General features: G+C 35.9%; 2 protein-coding genes and 1 long non-coding RNA gene across 3 annotated transcripts; 1 reads left to right on the forward strand and 2 right to left on the reverse strand.

The window, feature by feature from the left end:
* Positions 1-4,290: 4,290 nt before the first annotated feature.
* On the forward strand, positions 4,291-14,907 carry LOC103864804. Its single transcript, XR_004450896.1, has 2 exons — positions 4,291-8,311; positions 8,442-14,907. It is a non-coding gene; the product is annotated as an uncharacterized LOC103864804 (long non-coding RNA).
* LOC103863210 (MADS-box protein AGL72) lies at positions 9,859-19,386 on the reverse strand. The gene is made up of 6 exons (XM_033278926.1): positions 14,483-19,386; positions 12,592-12,738; positions 12,383-12,482; positions 12,172-12,213; positions 12,036-12,086; positions 9,859-11,873 (listed from the first exon to the last, which is right to left on the reverse strand). Exons 1-6 carry the CDS (start codon positions 14,662-14,664, stop codon positions 11,733-11,735), a joined length of 663 nt encoding a protein of 220 aa, XP_033134817.1. The 5' UTR covers positions 14,665-19,386; the 3' UTR covers positions 9,859-11,732.
* On the reverse strand, positions 18,461-22,058 carry LOC117132632. The gene is made up of 5 exons (XM_033287404.1): positions 21,657-22,058; positions 21,369-21,449; positions 20,373-21,248; positions 18,603-18,746; positions 18,461-18,499 (listed from the first exon to the last, which is right to left on the reverse strand). The coding sequence occupies exons 1-5, from the start codon at positions 22,056-22,058 to the stop codon at positions 18,461-18,463; spliced, it is 1,542 nt and encodes a 513-aa protein (XP_033143295.1).
* Between the last annotated feature and the right edge of the window lie 66 nt (positions 22,059-22,124).

Genomic DNA, 22,124 nt, shown 5'->3' on the forward strand with positions numbered 1-22,124 from the left:
TCACCCGCCGCCTCGTCCGAGCCTGGAGCCACGTCGCTTCCGTTCTCTCCGACCATCGGATCTTTCCCCTCTGGGTCTTCTGGACACGTCGGAAGGAAGCAAGCGGATTTTAGGTCGGCCAGGATGAGATCGAAATCGCCATCCTCGGCCGCCATATCTCCCTTGCAGCCGGACAGTCGGGCCTCTTCGGCCTCCAAGGTCGGGGGAGTCTCACTTTGGAGCGACCGAACCACGGCCATCCCGCCCTCGATCGTCGCCAAAGCGAAATCCCTGCACCGGATACGCTCAAGGGAACCCAGGGAAGCAGAAATCTTCGCCAAGCGAGCCTGAAACTCCGCACGAAGGGCATCCGTAGCCTCTTGGATCCCGCGGCGCGCTAGTCCAGCGTCACTCTCGATCTGACGCTGGAGTCGACGCACCTCCGAGGATTTGGCCTTCCTGGTTTTCTTTTCCTTAAGCAAGGAACTCGCCGTCTTCCCGAGGTCCCTCTCAAGCTCTCCTATCGCAACCTCGAGCTTCGACACTTTCGCAGAGTGAGAGTCCTCGACAGCCGTCAACATAGCCTCGGTTTCGGACCATCTGCCCTGAAGCTCCACCAACTCCCCGGAAAGACGACTGGTCTCAGAACCACATTCGCTGATCATCCCATCGATCAACGATATGAACTGCGAACAAAAAAAATTCTTAAGACTAAGTCCATGAAAAGAATGCACGACAGACGATCGAGAATTCAAACAAGAAACAAACCTTTCCGCGAAGTCCCGACGCTAGGCTCGACCCACCTCGCTGCGAAGTCTCCCCGTCACCGTTCTTGGCCAGTTTCCTCTTCCGACTCTTAGGCTGAGTAGCCTGGACAGCGCTAGGAGCACGCAATGCCAGAACGATTTCTTTTCTGGCTGGAGGCGGAGGCATAGAGTCAGCGGCCTTCTCTTTGTCCTCGACGAGGATCGGAGTCGTGGAAGATCCCGCAGGTAGGACTTGCGGGGAAAGAGCCGCGAAGCCGGTCCCGTGACACGGGGCAACGACCTGCGCGGAGGAAGACGGGAACTCGGAGCCAGTCTGAGCCAATTCTTTCTCGGCTTGGCGACGAACTAGTTTCTCTCGGAAAGAAAGATGACCGGCAACACAAGCCGGCACTTCCGCCGGAGAAGTTGGAACCGGAGCCAGAGAGGTGGCCTCACCCATCTCGACGTCGGAATCCTTCTTATCACCTTGGGAGGAAGACATGTTGAAAGGAAAGTTATGAAACTAGAGAGGTTTTGAAGAAAATGAAGGAGGAAAGGTGTGAAGAGAATGAATGACAAGAGCTCACTACTTATAGAAGTATGGGTTCGGAATGTCGCCTCGACAACTTTTTTCCGCGGAGTTTTAACTGTAAATTTCGTCCAATACACTTAACCTTGTCAAAGTCATCTATCCGCCCGCTAGAGTCACAACTCTAACGGGCTGGGGGGCTAACTGTTGGGGTCAAAAACGGTTACGACAAATTTAAACATTCAAAACGTTCGAAGAAGAAAATAAGAGTTTCTCCGAAGAGTACTTTTCGAAATAGATTCTTCCTTACGAAAAAGCTTGGCGGAAGAAAGAATCGAGACGTCCGACGAAAGCTCGAAACAGGTCGTTACGCAGCGACTGAACGTCCGTCCCGCTCGGTCGCTACGTAGCGACCGAGCGCTCGTCCCGCTCGGTCGCTACGTAGCGACCGAGCTCGAGCCAAAGCTCGGTCGCTACGTAGCGTGATGTGCCCTGAGAACGAGAAGGTATGGTCAAATAATATATCAATCTGACGGTAATTCAGAGTCCGTCGACCAAGCAAAAGGACGAGATCAACCGAAGAGTTTTGCGATCACAAATTCCCATTTTCGGTCAAAAGTCTTGGTCTTTGGTCTTTGGTCTTTGGTCAAGTCTTTCTAGTTTTAATAAGTTGCTAATTTCTATGTTTGACTAATCTTTTGTATTACAACCTTTTGTATTCTTTGCCTATTATATAAAGGCTATTTGATCAATGAAATAAAATAAGTTGTGAGTGATTATTTTTGGAACCTTGAGAGTAATTCTCATTTCTTTTCAATGGTGCGTAATATCCATTGATCCTATCGATTCGTCCTGGTGCGTCATATCCAGGGAATCATCCTCTTTCTCGTTGGACCGGTGCGTCACATCCGGCAACAGATCGAGCCGCTTCCTTGTCGGACCTGTGAGTCATATCAGGCGACATTCAAGCACCCTTGGCAGTATCATTGGGTCTTCCGCATCCCTTTGTGTCGTCGTTCATCCCACCAGTTCTCAATCCTACCGGATCTGAGTCCATATCCCCCTTACCGGTCGAGTAGCGTTTCCTAGGGTTTTTCAGTTGGTATCAGAGCCACTCAACCGGTACTTGTCTGTTCGTTTTTTTTTTCTCATCTTTCCATCTTCTTCATACATCTTCTATCTTTCATCTTCTTTTCTTTATAAAAAAAAAAAAAAAAAGAGAAAGCTCTACGAAAAGCCAAGAGATCATTCCATCTAAAACTAAAGAAAGACAGATTTGAGGACAAATCCTTTTAAAGGAGGAGGGAATGATGTGCCCTGAGAACGAGAAGGTATGGTCAAATAATATATCAATCTGACGGTAATTCAGAGTCCGTCGACCAAGCAAAAGGACGAGATCAACCGAAGAGTTTTGCGATCACAAATTCCCATTTTCGGTCAAAAGTCTTGGTCTTTGGTCTTTGGTCTTTGGTCAAGTCTTTCTAGTTTTAATAAGTTGCTAATTTCTATGTTTGACTAATCTTTTGTATTACAACCTTTTGTATTCTTTGCCTATTATATAAAGGCTATTTGATCAATGAAATAAAATAAGTTGTGAGTGATTATTTTTGGAACCTTGAGAGTAATTCTCATTTCTTTTCAATGGTGCGTAATATCCATTGATCCTATCGATTCGTCCTGGTGCGTCATATCCAGGGAATCATCCTCTTTCTCGTTGGACCGGTGCGTCACATCCGGCAACAGATCGAGCCGCTTCCTTGTCGGACCTGTGAGTCATATCAGGCGACATTCAAGCACCCTTGGCAGTATCATTGGGTCTTCCGCATCCCTTTGTGTCGTCGTTCATCCCACCAGTTCTCAATCCTACCGGATCTGAGTCCATATCCCCCTTACCGGTCGAGTAGCGTTTCCTAGGGTTTTTCATAGCGACCGAGCTCAGCCAAGCTCGGTCGCTACGTAGCGACCGAGCGATCGTCCCGCTCGGTCGCTACGTAGCGACCGAGCTCGAGCCAAAGCTCGGTCGCTACGTAGCGACCGAGCGATTGTCCCGCTCGGTCGCTACGTAGCGACCGAGCTCAGCCAAGCTCGGTCGCTACGTAGCGACCGAGCGATCGTTCCGCTCGGTCGCTACGTAGCGACCGAGCTCGAGCCAAAGCTCGGTCGCTACGTAGCGACCGAGCGATCGTCCCGCTCGGTCGCTACGTAGCGACCGAGCTCAGCCAAGCTCGGTCGCTACGTAGCGACCGAGCGATCGTCCCGCTCGGTCGCTACGTAGCGACCGAGCTCAAGCCGAAGCTCGGTCGCTACGTAGCGACCGAGCACTCGTTTCGCTCGGTCGCTACATAGCGACCGGGCTCGAGCCAAAGTTCGGTCGCTGTGTAGCGATTGAACCTTTCCGAACATCGATACGACACCAGTCTTTGCATTCTCGTCAAACCTTCGAATGCTATCTCCCGAAGACCGTAGCAAGCTCAGTCTATGTTTCCCGCTATTCTAATTCATCGATCAAACTTCGCGGATTAGAAACCGCGGAAAACTCGTAGTAAACGTGTCGAGTCGGAAGACGGCCCAAAGGGACCTAAAACACGACTCGAGGCCCATCCTACGATTTTTCCTAACCAAAAGCCCGTGAACCACAGCATGGTTCGCGCTTGGCCCGCGAAGAAGGATAAATGTCAAGTTTCCGCGGATAAATACGGAAGTTTTGAAGATAATTGTGAAGATCGGGAAAAATGGAATATCTCCGTTTTTATGCTATGACGGCTTAAGGGCAGAAGAGTAAAAGCGTAAACCGACCTTGGAGCTAGTATATAAGGAGTCCTAGGCGAGGAGCACAAAGGAGAACTTTTTCAGAGCAAACTTAGCACTTAGAGCGATTTAGGCAACTTTCCGTTTTTGTTATTTCGAGCTGCGACTCAATTAGGTTTAGCCGTCTTAGGGTTGCTAGAACTAGGAATCTCGCCGACAGCTCTCGAGCCCAGGCTTATACCTTGTTGTAACGCTCATACGCAGATTCGGAATAAGATCTATTTTGCTCTCTTTTCGATTTCTTATTTTTATCGTTGTTATTCTCGTGTTCTGATTGCTTGACGTGTGGTAATTAACAGATATCCGGGTCCTCTGGGAAACTAGGTTTTTCTTAGTTTCCTTATTTAAACGGAAATCGACAGTGCGAATTTCGGTTCCCACACAGTGACAATAATTTATTATATGTGTTCTAAATAGAATATAATGACCACTGAGATGCTGAAAATTCGAGATATTTCAAAACAGAGAGTAGCAACACATGTGGAGTTCCTCAAGTCAACTCAATCATGCAACTTTTAAACTGTTGAATAATAAAGGAAACGAAGGAAATCTTTTTTCTTTCTTTTTCACAGATACGAGCGTTTAATCAAGACTTTCAAAGTGCAAAACTATTTCGTAGTGCATTATGGCTTAATAGAGGATCTAGAAGTTTCAAATCTCCAATCATAGGATTTCCACTCATTCTATAAGGTGTGTGTATACACACCTGATTTGATATGTGACAACCTAAGTAAGAACTTACGACAGCATGTGACGAATTAAAGTTGTTAAGAAAAAAAGCAAAAATTAGGTGATGGTTTGTGGGCAAATTGCATATATATAGTACTTTTCCACTTCAAAAGTTGTTAAAGTTGTTAACATTACTCTCTCCATATTTAGAGGGTGATTGGTTGCGGCTATAGATGCTCTAGATAACCAAAATTTAGTCTAAAATTATATATGTCAACCAATCGAGCTTTCTTTTCTTTAAACATCTCACAGTAAAAAAAATCTCTACAAAATTAAAATATGGTTGTAGAGAGCTTTATTTCCAGAGCAAAAAGTGATTTACAAAACTACAGCAAAATAATTTACATCAAATAAATCTACAACTTAAATACTACAGCCAAAAACATAAATCTACAGCTCATTCCAATCACGCATGAACATCCCAAGGTTCTTAGGGAGGTTTTCTGACAAAATGTAGACCCCACTGACGCGTGGGTCCCACAAAAATTTTTAAAACCACTCCCCAAAATCATCAAATAAGGATCGGTAATTGGAAGGTTTTGAACTGTTTGTGGACTCCACCGATACGTGGCGATCCGCGATTGGTTTATTTATTTATTTATTTTTTTTTTTTAAAACTTAAAGACCCCTTGCGATAATCATGGTTTAATACTGACACTTTGTTCCAGATTACATAATAGTTTTCTTTTTAATTTTGAAGGTAAAATTTATTAATTCTTAGGTTAAATTTTTTTTTGTAGGTTATTTTTTTCATTAATCAAATTATAAATAAATAAATACATGATATACTTTAAAATATAGAAAATAAAATGTTTTTTGTGTGTACAACTTTAAAACATTAACTAATAAAAATGGATGGAATGTTATATTCAACGGAATGAAAAAAAAACTTGTACAAGCTAGTTTAGATAGTAAAAACAACTTTATTTAACAATTTTTAGATTACAAAAACATTCAGATGCGCAATTTCCATTTTATATCGCCTCCATTTTTCGTTTAGAGATCGTTTTAGTCATACCGAAATGCATAATCTACAAAATGCTTTTGAAGTGTGTTAGACCAAGTCTTGGTGATGAGCTTGTTGGAAGCTTATTTTTCATGGTTAGAGTCTCCTAACGAGGTTTAGAATATGTTCACTAGTACTAATTAATTCACAATGACGTCATGCGTTTAAGGTTGTAAAGGTGTGTGAGCAGTGAGCACAAAATATTGCACAGTAATTAGATAAATAATGCTTCATGAAATCAAGAAGAAGAATACTGTAACCTTGAAATGGGAGGCTTCTAGGTTATTTTTCACTTTGTAGATCCGGGGAAGAAAAAGACAATTGAAATGAATGTGCGTGGGGTTATAATGGATGTCTTACTTGTACCATACGGAATGGTCTCTAAAATTCTATTGGGAGGTGGTTCCTATCATGGAAACTGGTCAGTCAAAAGATCCAACGAAAGCTCGTTCGTACTGTACGATGCACCTCAATATTCACTTGGTCTCATACGAGGAAAGGAGAATTCATACACCAATCACCATAGTCATAGAGACAAAGTTGATCGACTCTTGTGGCCTCCAATAACAAGCAGAAGAAAGACATTAATGCATGTTTTTATGTATACTTTCTGGTACAATGTCACATGTTCTACGTAAAAGAGAAAATGTTTTCGACTCTTTATGATTGCAACAACAACCGTTCATTTCTTTTGTATAACATTTTGGTTTTCTTTTCATCAACAAAGAACGTCTACTAGGACTAGTTGAGTTTCATCATGTGAAGTCTCTTCATGCTTTGGTACGGACAATGGAAGTTCTGAATCAATAAACAGAGAAATAATTCATTTATTAAAGGGACTTGCTTTTAAAATGGACATCAATCACTTTGTATTGAGTATCTTTTGTAATTGCAGGTGTAAAAGAGCAGTAATATGCACTACTGTGGACTAGAGAAATCAGAAAATAAAACATTTATAATCAACAAGTAGGCAATTTTTCTCCTTGCATGTTGACGTTTCATAGATTTCCTCTGTTTTTTTTTTTGAATAAATGTTAAATTTTATTTATCCAAAACTTTTGTACATGAAATGTAACTTTGTGATTGAAATATAGAGAATTTGACTAAGCTTCTATATTATAAGTCATCCTCTTGTACCAAACCATACCCAAAGCCCTGCATCCATCTTATGATCACCTTTGTCTCTTGATAGTAGAGAGTCTGTTTCTGACATTTTTGTCAATGGTTTTGAGCAAAAGAGTATACGGAAGCTCTTTTGTCAATGGTTTTGTCAATGATTAATGTGTAGTTTCACTTGGTCATGTTTGATACTTCTTTAATGTTACTTTTGATATCTCATATCCATTTAAGTGGAGGAGAGGTATATTGATACATGGAAAAATATATAAATGATGAGCTCCATTCAAGTTTAAACCAAAGAGCAGGGCCCAATTACTACCAACTTAATTTCTCTTAAGATGTTCAAAGCAGAACTTTTTTTGTTGCAAATAATTAAATTTTACATATACTAAAAATTGAAAAATTAGTTGCAAAGTAACCAAGTGATGGTATACTAATGACCTAATGAGTTATTTAATGGTTATATCTAGACCATTGTTTGCTCCATACGCCATTATATTACGGGGGTTAGTATGAGATTTTGCATTGAGATTCCTTCCTTGATTATAAGGGAAATGACATGTATGAAATGCATTGTATTGCAAGTAAATACGTAAAGGGAAACTCTTAGAAGCCAATGAACTATAAAAATTGGTTGAAACATGAAACTGAGCATACAAGACAACTTCTAGTAAATGCCAAGACACTGAAGTTCTGCAATACTTCACACATGTAATAACGTTTGGAACATGTGACCATGTTTGTAACTACCTATCACTACACTCTACACACCCATGAAACAAAGGTTACTACACGATTCATAAATTTTTTATTCTAGTTTGGAAGCCCCAAGAAAAAATCTAGAGTCCTAGACAACCTTAGTTCCTTTTAAAGTTTCAAACTTGTAAATCTTAGAGAAACATGAAAGTGTGGTTGGAATCATATTGTAATACTCATGCTGTCTGTTTACAAAGAAATGTTGCGTGGCTAATATCATCATCTCACCTTGCCTTAATTTACCAGTACAGTTTATTTTTAAATTATTGCTGTCACATTTTTAAATACCCTATGCTCTATTACCAATGCAAACATAGAGAAAGTTAGAAAGCTATCTCAAGTAAAAAAAGCTCAGGAACCAAAAAAAAAAGAAGAAGAGATAGCTCGTGCTTATAATCTTGTTCTTCTTCTTATGTCAGTCCATTTTCACATGCCTCTTGGCATTATACGTTAGAGGTGATAACAAACAAAACGACCTTAGAAAATGGGAAGAGAATGGTACAACGGAGGCAAATCCATTTGTTACTCTAAAAGCAAAAACAAATCCAATGAAGCTTAATGGCTGCATCAATGCTCTTTACCAACTTTTCCATCATCACTACCAACCAACTTTTGATTCTCTCTCAAGATATCCAAAAGGTACGAGCCTTCTCTCTTTCCCCCCCCCCCTCTCTCTCTCTCTATAGAGACGTTTCTGCTGCTTGGTAAGCACAAGGTTTCAAGACAGTGACTAACATAGATGATTTGTTGTGTTACTGAAACAATGCAGGCTTGGTTGCACCAAGAAACAGCTTGGAGTTAACAGAGGAGTCTACTCTATCAAAAGGAAAAAGATAGCTTCAACATCCCTGTAAGTCAACATTAATGGAGCTGATGGAGACAAGTTACAATTCAAATGCAGCTGAAGCGGGAAAAAAAAATCAAATCTCAGAGCTACTCTTCCACACATCCTCTTATTACTGCAGCTCACCTAGCGCCAAGAAACCAAACGTGGTGGCAAGACCCATGGGTCTTGATCTTGTTCCTGATGACTTAGACCTTAGTAGATCATCAAGGAATCGTGTAAGAGGACATAGACTCACTGGGAAAGGCTCAGGGACAAGATAATTACCTGAGAGCCCCAGGGTCTCCTCTGCTCGGAAGTCTGATGCCCGCCTCTCGCTTCAGCTAAACATAGAGAGTAACCATGAAGAGTTTGGACGTTGGAGACTGAAAGATGAGGAAAGTTCAAGTCCCAAACATAAGGAGACTTGGTATGGATATAACAAACTTGCTTGGGAACAAAAGGGCAGTAGCAGCGGAATACCTGTCTGAACCTAGGACAGTGAGAAGTTGACCGTTTCAAAAGATTCCAAGAAGAACAAACGTTCACTCAGTTTCTATCAAACAAACTTTGTAGATGAAAGGGAATGCAGATACGAGAGAAGCTCTGGAGTCTGGTCAGATGTACAAACTCGAGGACTAGCTTCCTCAAGAACCCCCAAGAATCGTTACAGGACGAACCAAGTTCGATGGTTTCGAATATCTTCACGCGATGAAAAAGCTGGACGAAGAAGAGGAAAGGGTCGTTGTCGCAGAGATTGAACGGCATATCTTAGACGCGGCGTTTAGTAACGCTATTTAGATTTGTGGCGGCCGCCGTGAGGGCTTTGATATTCCAGCGTCTGCGTTTTATTTATTAACGACTAACGAGGGACTCAACGATAAAATCTCGAAGGTGTAGTAACAATGTGCGTTTCGCATATCGCGTTTGCAATCGCTATTATGTTATAACCATCATCGGAAATTACCAAAATGCATATCATTTGCGTTAATACTTGTCGTCTACTGGGTTGTAGACTTGTAGTTGTGGGCCTTGTGGCTGATTAAAAAATCATTAAATGTTTGGATTTAAGAGCATGCATTACTGAGAGCTATTTTTCTTATTATTTTTGAGCATCTTCACGGGATGAAAAAGCTGGACGAAGAATAAGAAAAATATTCTCGCGGTGAGTATGTATTATATACAGTAACTTTTTGCCAGCTACTGATATTACTATTAGTATAAGAATTAACACGAAAATAATACATACTTCATATATTAAGACTATAAATTCTATTATACAAAAAAACTCAAATAAATTTTCGACAAAGAAAGACAAAAACCAGATCTGCTAAAGGGAGAAAAATAAAACATGTAGTAAGATAATTCTTACTAGGCGTTTCCCACAATTTTGCGGGTAGTTATATTATATAAAGAAATATATAATATTTTTACACTGTTATAATTTTTGAATAATAATTAAAAATTCTTAATTTTTAATTTCAAATATTTGGATAATCAAAAATTTCAGTATATATTTTTAGAAGATATGTGATATTTAAAATAGTTCAAAAACATAAACCTTAGTCATTAAAAATCTTTCTCTTACATAAAAGAATATTATAATTAATTCAGATAATTGACTGTACTTTATACTTTAGTTTAATACATGAAAGCCAAAAATATTATAGCTCTCAAGAGAAAAAAAAAAGAATATGTTTTTTTGTGTAACTCCAATATGACTAATACAATGATCGGAGGCTTTTAGCATGAAAGATCTTTTGTAAACAGTTTTGTGTGGACTTTAAATAATTCCTTATCTACAAATATAATTCTTTCATGTAATAATATATAACTATTAAATTTATTTCTATAAAAAATGCTAAAGTATTTTATTTAATTATATATAACCAATTGATAAAAATAAAGAAATTGATAAAACATATATATTTTTTCTCTAATTCTACAATTAGTTACCATAATCGTTATTTATAATACCATTTGTGTTATTTGGTAATTTGTATTAATTAGTTCTAGAGTTACCTTTTATTTTTAGATCTGATTAAAATAAAAACTAATAAATGTTAACAACCAATCAAATTATATCTATTTTTAAAAACTTAACCTATTAAAGACATATAATCAAAAGTCAATTAAGTGGTTTTTCAATTAATATATAGTAGGATTTATCTCTTTAAAACTATGGACAAATTTGGTTAAGGTAAACATAAAAACATGTATTAAGAAAATGATAGTTTAAGCAATTTTTCTCATAATTTGTTCCAAATCACAATTTCTCGCTCATTTTTTTTAATTTAGAGTTTAATATAAAACTCAAAAGGGTTAAGCAAATAAATTTTTCCGTAAATTATCTTTGATCATCACACTATTTTATCAAACACTAACTCATTCAACCAAATGTTTTTAATTAAAACTAATCATAGTTTACGTATATTTTAAAATTATTGTTTTAATTTGACTGTTTTATAATTATATATTTGACTATTTTGCATTCATTTGACACATTTTTATACTATATATATATAGTGAATGAGTAAATTTTATTAATATTATTAAGTTTAAATTAATTAGTTTTCTAAAATCTATGATTTATTTTATTCACTACTAATATAAACATAATAAAAACCGTTTTTATAATTGCTTATATAGTATCATATGTATTTATACGTATCTTATCAATTTATATAATGTAATCTAGATATTTAATTATTTCTATAAACAAATTATGTTAATTCATCATATTTAAAATGTTTAATTGTATGTCTGAAAACATATATTAGATTAGGTAATTCTATGAATTGTTTCCTTTTAAAAATTTTAATTAAATAAATGAAAAACCATCGACCAATCAAATTGTAACAATTAATTGAAAAACTCTTTTATGAGCGACACATTAGCATAAATCACTAAAGTGACTTCTCAATTAATATATAGGAGGATTTAAGATTATTAATTATATGTTTGGAAACATAGAGTATATTATGTACTTTTATGAATAGTTTTATTTTAAAAATTTTAATTAAATAAATGAAAGACCATCAACCAATCAAATTATATCAATTAATTGAAAAGCTCTTCTATGAGCATAAATAAATAAAGTGATTTGTCAATTAATATATAGGAGTATATATACATTACCTTATTCACGATTCATTCAAACATCGATCCACACTTAAAATTATACACGTCCGGACAATACGAAAGCAAGAACCAGTTGATAAAGATACGAATATATCATTACATTTGACTTTCAGGGCGCAATCCGATGGACAGCTCAGTTTCGACATCCGATATGTTCATGTTACCACAGTCACACGAAGGTGCGCTCTTCTCACTCTTCAGGCTCCTCGACTGCATCCACAAGGGCTGTGCTTCAAACTAAAACGATAACATATTATTTTTCATATATCAAATCCATGTAAGAAGAAAACTCAACAGTGAGAGTTGAAAAGTAAGGTCCGTGTTTAAAATTCATGCTTGTGCAATGTGGAGTAAACGAATTAATGCATGTCCTTGCGTTATGTATATATGCGTGTGTACCATTTGCCGCAGCCTACTTCCCTCGTTGAAGACCTCTTTCTCTTTTGCAATCTAATGGATCGTAAAGTCACACATTTCACAAAGGAGAATTAGAAACAAAATCCCTTATAAATTTAAACCTAATTAGTAATAGTACCTCTTCTTTCAGTTTCTCTATCTTATCTTCATTTAACTTAGCCTGCCAATATCGTAAAATCCGGAATCATGAGCTCATCATTTCGATTTCGACGAACATTATTTTGCAACACATTATGACAGTGTATATATATATATGACTGTAATTATGAGAATTATAAGTATTATTTATTTATTTTTTGTTAGAACTAATTGCATATATATATATATACCTTTCTTGATCTGACATTGGTAAGGCTTTTCTCAATTTTGGAAATTATCTCGTTGAGTTCCTCCACCGAACACGAATCCAGATCTTGTCCCATCAGCCTCCTAAAGATGTTGTCGGAGTGTACATATAATACGACCATATATTGCATATCAAATATCAAGAAACCATAGATAAGCAGTTCATATATATATAGAAAGATCAGACACTTACCGGCTATGAAGTCGACGAAGTTCAATCTTGTCAGCCATTATCACCATTTCATTTTTGAGCTCCTGCACATATTGCTGTTTCCGGAGATTCTCTGCCCCAAAGTACTCATTCCTATGTATCTCACATCTCTCCATCATCTTCTGCATGCTGTATACATTTCCAAGAACCTCTTAACTATCATTTATTAGCATATACATAGTTAATTTCCGAAAATTTCATGGTCAAGAAGAGCATTCACACATACAAAATTCATGTTTTGTAAACATATTTGTTCTAACCTGAAAATGTTAGTCAAAGATCAAGACATCTGTTCTAGTATTTAATTAATACACGTTCTAGTCACGCTTGACATTATCTCATGATTAGTACAATGGAAAACTCTGAATGATATCCCAAGCAGAGATGATATACATAGTAATGTTTTCATTATGTTTTCCACTTCCACCTAACCGGACGGGATGCCAAACATTTGAGACATTATGCATCTAATAATTTGAGTGACTTGGTTTCCTATATTATATACTTAGTCATGAATGATACTTATGCACACTCAATTTAACTGTTAACAGATTTATTTGCTTTAAGTGGTCAAATCAATTAGTAGCCTCAAAATTATTAATGAAATGAACATTTGTACGTATTAGAGGTTTTTTGGTTGCTTATTTAAGCTCACTCAAATGTCGTAATTGTCAATTGCTAACAAAGGAGACAGTGATAATTAGTAGTAGAACAGTTAACTAACAAAGGCTGCAAATATATGGGTTGGCAAATTTTTTTTTGCTAAATGGTTGGCAAGTTGCTTTGTGGTTTGATAATCATTGGTTGTAGGCTTGGCCATTGTGGCATCATACCACAATTTAAGATCGTTTCGGATTTGGTGTAACCGTGTAAGAAATTCACTGACCTCTTAAATCAACATACACAAAAATTAAGAAAACTATCTAGGGCTAAAGTTTGAGACCATGGCACAAAGCCATAAGATATTGTCTCATACATCATGTAGTTTTCTTTTGAATAAAAAGAAAAATAAACGTTTTTTACAACTGCAGTTGCCTAAAAATTTAAACAAAACACCATCTATTAGAGACAAAGATAGATGAGCCACTCTACTTATCATCAATTGGTTTTAGGTTGGAAGTCATCTAGCTTAACATGATATCAGACCCCGATCCATGCAGTTCAACCCGATCCACATCAACCCAAACCAAAGTTGGCCCTCGATCCTTGCCCAAACATTTCGAAATTGACTCTTAAAGAACCATCATCTCGAGGGGGCGTATTAGGGAGAAAAGTCTCACATCAGTTGTTGGAAAGAATCCTTAGTAATATATAAGATAGATAGACCACTCCACTTATCACTAATTAGTTTTAGGTTGGAAGTCCATCTAGCTTAACATCATCATCGTCATCATGTAGTTTCATGTTCTTAAAACGGTCTAATTGTACATTTAGGGTATTTGTTATATGGCATGATCAGTGGATCACTGAGTTTTCTTATATAATTAAAATAACGTGTCAAGTGGTGTCAGCAGAAGTTCCAATGTATACTAGGTTCAAAGTTCAAGAACATTTTTTTGGGAAAACCCTAAATCAGTGCTCGTGCTTGAAGAAGAACTTGATACTCCAACAAACACATTTAGTCAATTAATTTGGTTTTATTTTAATTGATTAAATAAAATTTCTTGGTACTTAAGAAAAAACTATGTGACTAAAGAAAACCAAAGCACTTTCAAAGAGCATATTTTGGGGAAAATCAAACCCAAGAGCTGCAAATCTAGAAATCCCTAGTACGATTACTGAAAATAGTCTGACTACATAAACAAAACATCACAAATGACTGTATATGTAAATGAGTTTTGGATTAAAAGGTTCATAAATGATAGATACTTACTCGGAGCTAGCGAAATCATATAATCTTCCTTTCTGAGAAAAGACAATGGCGGCGACTTGAGCATCGCATAGAACAGAAAGCTCGTGAGCCTTCTTGAAGAGACCTTTCCTACGCTTGGAGAACGTGACTTGTCTACTCGTCAAGTTCTCGATTCTTTTGATCTCGATCTTCCCTTTCACCATCTTCCTGCCATGATTAGTGAATCCTTAAGAAACCCTAACATCTGAACGATTGTTAACTGAGAAAGGAAACAAAAAAAAGTTTCTTACAAGAATAAGGCGAACTTACTTGGATCTGAATCCCCAAACCAAGAAATGGTTTCTTGAGAGATCTAAAGCGTAGATCAGTTGTAACCCAAAAGTCAAAGTGAAAACTTCTCCAAGAAGAAAAAATGTCCCAAAATCTGAAAAAAAAATAAAGAAACCTCAAAAACACCCTTTTACTAAATTGACAAGATTCGCTTCAAAAGAACAGAAATGTATGTAAACCTAATCAAGCCGACAAAGAAAATCTGGGATATGAACAAGGAATATTTTTTTACAAGAAAAGAAAAAGAGAGATGTATAAGTGGAAATGACAATAAAATTGGCGAGAAGAGAAATGAATCAAAAAGTAGTAAAGTATCTCTTTGGTCTACCTCTCCTTAGTACTCCTTATGCAGGGCTCAAACCCTAAGTCAACAAGTCTTGCTTTGCTCTCTGATGTAATAAGGCGCAGAATTATTTTTTGTTATTTTTGCGGATGGACTTTGATTATCCCAAGTTGCCGAGGGCAAACGCAGAAAAAGCATAAGTAAATGTTAAGCTTTCTGATTAAGAACTGCCCATAGATTGAATCATTGAAAAATATTAATTATAAAACCACTACTAGATTTTGACCCGCGCTTGAAAGCGCGGATTCTTTTGTTATAACAAATTTTGATATGAATTAGTATTGTGTGATTGTTTTACATTATCATGTTACAAAGTCGAATTATATAAAAGAAATAATTTTAAAAAATATTATATAATTCATGAATTACTTTAATTGGAATTCTGTATAAATCTTATGTAATTCTCTCTTACGCATGGGTATTTTACATGGATCCGAAAAACCAAACCAAAATCAACTCGAAAATTCTGATTCGGTTCGCATCGGGTCCAGAGAAAAATACATTTTTTTTTTTGAAAATGTGGGTCTCTGTTCGCGTCTGAGACCCACCCGAAACCCGTTTGGGAGCCAAAGTACCCAAAATATTTGTGTAAATTATATATATTTGTGTATTTTGGATATTTTTTTGGTATACATATATTTTTGAGTTTTGGTTTGAATTTCGGGTTATAGTTTTGGATTTCGAGTAAAAAATCAAATTTTAAAAAATATATTTGGTTATTCAGATAAAATTTTGGGCATTTTTTTTCCTCGGATCAGATTTCAAGTACAATTTTAGGTCTTTTGAGTATTTTCTGTTTTTCAGGTATTTGTTTAGATTTTGGATATTTTTCGTGTTTCGAGTATATTTATGTTTATCGAGTTTTATTTGAGTCCTAAATATCTGAACGGATCCATACCCGTTACATACAAAAAAATAACATATATTTAATAGTTATTTGAATTATGGAGTCGAAACCATCAAGATCCGAAAGAAACCGATCTGAACCCAAATATTTTTTTTCTAAATACCTAATTAGGTTAAAAAAACCTAAGACCTAGCAAAATTCATTGATTCATTTTATAAAATTTTGGATGAAAAATACTCTCCAGGTTTGATAAATAATGTTTAATAAGACATGACTCATTTATATTTCAAAAGTTGATATTGCAAGAAAATTTTGATCTAATGGAGGAGGATGGTATATATGACAATGACCCATACATGTTAAAATTTTGGTGCCGTTTATATCAAATATATATGTTAAATTGATAGTCATGATCTTATTAAAGTGGGTGAAATTTATTTAAATGTTTGAATACATTATTTGGTTGCTGTATAATAGGGGATAGTTAATAATATTTAGTTGTATACAATAGGTTGAACTAAAAAATAAATAGGTGCAACAACCTTGTATAAGTAGATTTTTTAGGACTCATTCTCTTTTAATAGTATTGATAGAAGTACGGAGAGAAAAGTAAGAAAAAAATGTAGTTACTTAATTTGAGCAAGTGACCTAGTTATCAACTTTGACGGGCCTTGATAGTAATTAAAACTTATAGTATATTGTATCCAATTATTAAGTTTCAAGACCAATGTTCAAGAAATCGCAATGCGTTCACAAGACTTTCGAATTATCTACTAGGCGGATTATACGGAGCCTAAACAGGGTCTAAACAGTAACAAATTATTAATTTATTTTATGTGTATTTGACATTTATATAAAATATCATAGTTTTTAGGTTTAATTATACAATTATTTTGATAAATATCAAAATTAACAAAATAAATTAGACAAAATTATGGATTTGTACTAACATTATTAATTAATTTAACAAATAAGCCGATGATTTAAACTGATTTAAAATAGTTTAAACCGGTTTAAATCATAATTTTAAGAGAAATGTTTTGGATAGAAAAGATTTGATGCCTAAGCTCTGTTAGAACCATGCTCAAGACTAATGTTCTAAAAATTGCTAGACGGTGGTTAGGTTTCTTGTAGAGGATTATTGTTTAGACGGGCACTTATGTGGAACTTTTGAAGATCTTGAAAAAATCATTTCGCTCATACTCGATTTGCCGACTAAGTGGATGCCAAGGCGCTGCCAATGCTAATTTTTAGAACACTGCTCAAGACTATTAAATCACAGAGTATTTACACGTTATATATAAAAGAAAGACTACACATTTAGGTAATTGGTCTTCCTTCAATATCAACTGTTCTTTTTTCATAAACACAATTGTGCCTTACCGTTTTCCACGAGACCGTGAGTATAATATATGTGTGAATATCATTAATTGCATATACATACATATTGGTGTGATAGATGGAACAACAATGTCTTGTTTTTTTCTTCTAGTGTTTTTAGAACCGACCAGACCCAGGGTGGAACCGAATTTAACTGTGAACAAGAGACGTAGCCTAGTTAGGTTGATGGTAAAATCCGAAAGAAAACCAGATAAAAACTGCATAAAACCGAAAAAACCCAAAAACCAGCAAACCATTATTAGTTTGGAACCGGGTTTGAATATTAAATATAAAAATTTTAGTTTTAATTAGACAATTACTTTTATTTCATAAAATATTTTTTATTTAACAATAGGTATTATCTTATAGATATATGATTTTTCAAAAGAGTTTTCGGAGATTTTTAACTTCCATCATTTTACCTTTTAAGATTTTAACAATTTATAAAGTTATTACAAGCTACAACTATAAGTCCGACGAATCCAAAAAAGTACAACTTAGGGGCTTATTGAATTGGGGGTTTGGGAAAATTTAAAGAGTTTTAGATTTAGTGGAGTTTAGATGGGATTTGAAGATTTTGTTTGGGAATTGAAGATTTTGGTGAGAATTTAGATGGGTGATTTTGACAGGATTTTTTAACCATTGGATTATCTTTAAGCGCAGTGTTGAAGCTCGCTAATTTTAAAAGAAAACAAAAAAATGGCTTTCCCCCAGTTCCAACTACACAATGAAACATTTGCTTGCTTGTGTTATCTACAATATTTGATTACTAATCAGATAAATCTCAGCCACAATATTGCTAGGCCTATTAAAGATGGCCGGAAGTGATATGGAAGTTTCACGACTGATATTGTTGGCTTTGGTCAAATTCCAGTCTAGATATGAGTTTGAATAAACCAGTTTAGTTGGATAATTAATCAAGTGGAGGTGATGTCACGACCATCGTAGCATTCATCTCCAGGTATGTCCCTTGTTGTTCAAAGGATTAAGCTTAGGAAAAGAGAGAACAAGCACACTTGTGCCTGCAGTTAAGAACACATGCAAATGAGATGCTTCAGTTGGTGCAAGACTTAAAATATGTAGCTTCATTGTGATCAGGTCAGCTATACAGAACCTCAAACAGAGGCGGTCTATCAAGCTATTAGCAGAATTCAAAAGACCAAGGATTGTGTTAAACATGCGAAGACACAACCCCAGATTCTTGCGAGGCATAGTTAGAAACACAAGGAACATGATAGAACCTCGCTGCTCTTCTTCATCGCTTCTCGTTTCTGTTCAGAGACAGTGTTTGCGTTCCCGATTTCTCTGGCTAAATCATTCGACAGCTCCGAATCGCTCACTGTTTTCTTCTTCTTGTCCCCGTATGGCCACCGTGCCCTGTTTTCCTAATCGTATAGCATAAGGAGCATGTGCAATTCACTTAGATGGCTCAGATCCAGTAGCTTGATCAATGTGATATGCAATTCGTTCTTGATATTATGTTAATCCTTCTTCCTTCTTTGTTCATTATGTAGTTTCTGGGATCAAACCACAAGCCTTAGCACAGAGAATCCATGCAAGGTATATAAATGAATCGATAACCTAAAAAGAATCCATAGAAGAAAGTTCAATGAAGAAAAAAAATCGTTTCTGATCAGTTTTTCAAATACCATTTCAATAGATGGAATTTATCTCCGTGAAATTTTAACTACAAATCATTTTCAGATAATTCCAAATAACTTCCCAGATGTTTAATTTGATGAAATCCTTATTTTCCAATAAGGGGTGATTTGATGGAATTTGTATAAATGATATAAGTCCAATAAGCAAGGATTTAAGATAATATTTATAAATCCCACATCCAAGATTGAGACATTTGTTAAAACCAACCCAAATATTCAAGTCAAATGTAAAAGTATACCACACTTTCAGTAAAATGCAAAACCAACCTAAAGGAGTAGTGAAAGTACTATTTAACCCTTATGACCAAACAAAAAACAGAAATGTATTTTACGTTTCTATCTTTTGGAAGTCTACACGTAATAAAAGAAGTCTACATATATATAGACGTCCTACGAAGTCTACTTTATATACTTGTTTTGTAGTCTACACTCTAATTTGATCTAATAATTTAATTTTAAAAATGTATAAAAATAATTATTGTGATATTTTTAACTAATCATCAATATAATGGATAATATGAAGTAAATAAATTAAAATTTCATATAATCGAACAATTTTGAAGAATATATACTAATTTGGTTATCATGTGTTAGACTATGTTCATAGTTTACAAACAAAATGTTCTAACATGTTATGTCTTTTAGTAGTTGATTTCAAAGGGTTAGATTTTAGATTTTTTTTTTGTTTTATTAACTTAAATCTGCATATTAATATTTAGTAGTTTATATTTTGTATAAATGAGACTTTTTGACTATCAAGCAAAACATTTAGGGTTTGAGATTTGTGGTTTAGGGTTTCGTAAACCTACAATAAAGTCTATTTATCTGAAGACGTCTTTTTCAGTCTATATTTTTCAATTTGTTTTACAAAAAATCATTATATTTAAACTAAGTTAAGTTCCTTACGAATAAAAAAGTGAAATCATATACTATAACTATTAAAAAATAAAAAATAAATTTAATAAATCATATATTAAAATTATTAAAATAATAAAGAATAAACAACAATAATTAAATTATTATAGTAGACTTCCAAAAAGGTCTACTATGTTAAGGTAAGATCTACTCCAAAATTTTAATTTTAGTAGACTTCAAACGAAGTCTACAGTATCGTAAATTTTAACCTAGTTACATTTTTTTTTTTTTTTTTGAAAGAATTTTAAATTTATTCAAATAAAAAAAAACCTGTTTACAGAAAAATCTGCTTCCTTTTCTATACATCAGACTTATAGATTAAACTTTAAAAAATTTCATAAACTCAAAACTCTATCTTCTTCCAAACCACACTTCCATGGTCTTCTCATACTTTCTGCCATTTTTCCTTCTCAATGATGTGATTCTATTCCTAACCAACTTGTCTAATCTTGCAATCAAACAAGCTGCTGGCTGAGATGTTTCACCAACCCTTCTCACATTTCTCTCATGCCAAACTGCATATAGCACTACTTGGAAGCTATACCTCAGTAGAAATGTCAGATTTCTCTCATGTAGACCATTTGCCAAGAACTGAATGATCTGAGACCATCTATGTAGACTTCTATTGCCCGCCAAATCACCAATAGTTCCATACCAAACTTCTCTAGAGTAAAGACACTCAAAGAATAAATGGTCTCTAGATTCAGTTGCCGAGTTACATAGCCAGCAGGATGATATGGCTCTAGGATTCCAGCGAAGAATCCTATCACCCGTTGCTAGCCTATCATGAACTGCAAGCCATGTTATGAAGGAGAATTTAGGAGTACCTTCCTGGAACCAAATGCCTTTGTGCCACATCACTCTTGGCGATTTAATTCTGATCAGCTCCCATGTTTGAGACGTGAGGAAGCCTTCCTTATAGTAGCCTGTCTCCCTTTTCCACAGACATACATCTTCCATCTGATTAAGGCCTCGGTTTCGCAAAGCCATAATTTCCTGCTCTATTTGTCGGGAAACAGGGTCTCTGTGATCCCTAGCTCTGTATGTCTGAACAACCCTCTCAACTGTAGAATTTATAGGTATGTCAAGCATGAGACACCCTCTCTCTCCAGTTAATTCAATCAATTTACCCAATTGGGACCATCTTTCAAACCAAAAAGATGTAGTAGAACCATTGTTAATCTCCACTTTAGTTAGCTGCAGAGCCAGCGGTCTGAGCTGTAATAACTTCTTCCACATCCATGATCCAAGACTACTCCTCTCCTTCACACTCCAGAACGATCCTTTACGTATAAGATACTTCCAAATCCACTGCACCCATAAAGATGATCTTGCAGTCAAAATTCTCCCAATCAGCTTCAAACAAGAGACTCTATTTTCTTCCAAAAGATTTCTCAAACCTAATCCTCCCTCTTCTTTCGGTTTACATACGTCTATCCATGCAATCTTTGCTTTCTGAGCTAACAGTGCCGGGCCAGACCAGAGGAACGCAGAGCATATACTATTAATTTCCTGTATACACATATTTGGCAAACGGAACGCTGCCATCCAGAAATTGATGATGCTATATAAGACGGAACCAATCAACTGCAGACGACCCGCAAAGGTGAGATGCTTTGCAGTCCAGGAAGATACCCGAGCTCTTATTCTAGCTATAAGAGGACTATAGTCTCGCACCGTCATTCTTTTAGTTAATAGAGGTAAGCCGAGATATCTTACCGGAAGAGAGCCTGCTTCAAAAGGGAATTGATCCAGTATAGAAGCACTATCCTCTGCTTTAACTCCAGCCAGATATAGAGTAGACTTCTCTAAACTGATATTAAGCCCCGACATTCTCGCAAATTCTTTAAGAACCGCCAAAATGCCTTCAATAGATCTCTTCTTTCCATCTGAGAACACCAATACATCATCCGCAAAGCAAATGTGAGTCAGGTTCAACTCTTTACAATACGGGTGGTAACCTATTTGCTTTTCCTTTGCAGCTTTATCAAGAAGTTTTGACAAAACTTGCATGCTTATCACGAATAGGTATGGAGATAGTGCACAGCCTTGACACAAACCCCTCTTGCTATTGAAATATCCCGCCAACTCGCCATTAATCTGAATAGAGAAAGATGCCATCTCAATACACCTTTTGATCCAAAGGATAAACTTTTCAGGTAGATTCATAGCTTCAAGAACCTTCAG

This window comes from Brassica rapa, chromosome A01 (assembly GCF_000309985.2).
Source record: "Brassica rapa cultivar Chiifu-401-42 chromosome A01, CAAS_Brap_v3.01, whole genome shotgun sequence".
Classification (NCBI taxonomy): Eukaryota; Viridiplantae; Streptophyta; class Magnoliopsida; order Brassicales; family Brassicaceae; genus Brassica; species Brassica rapa.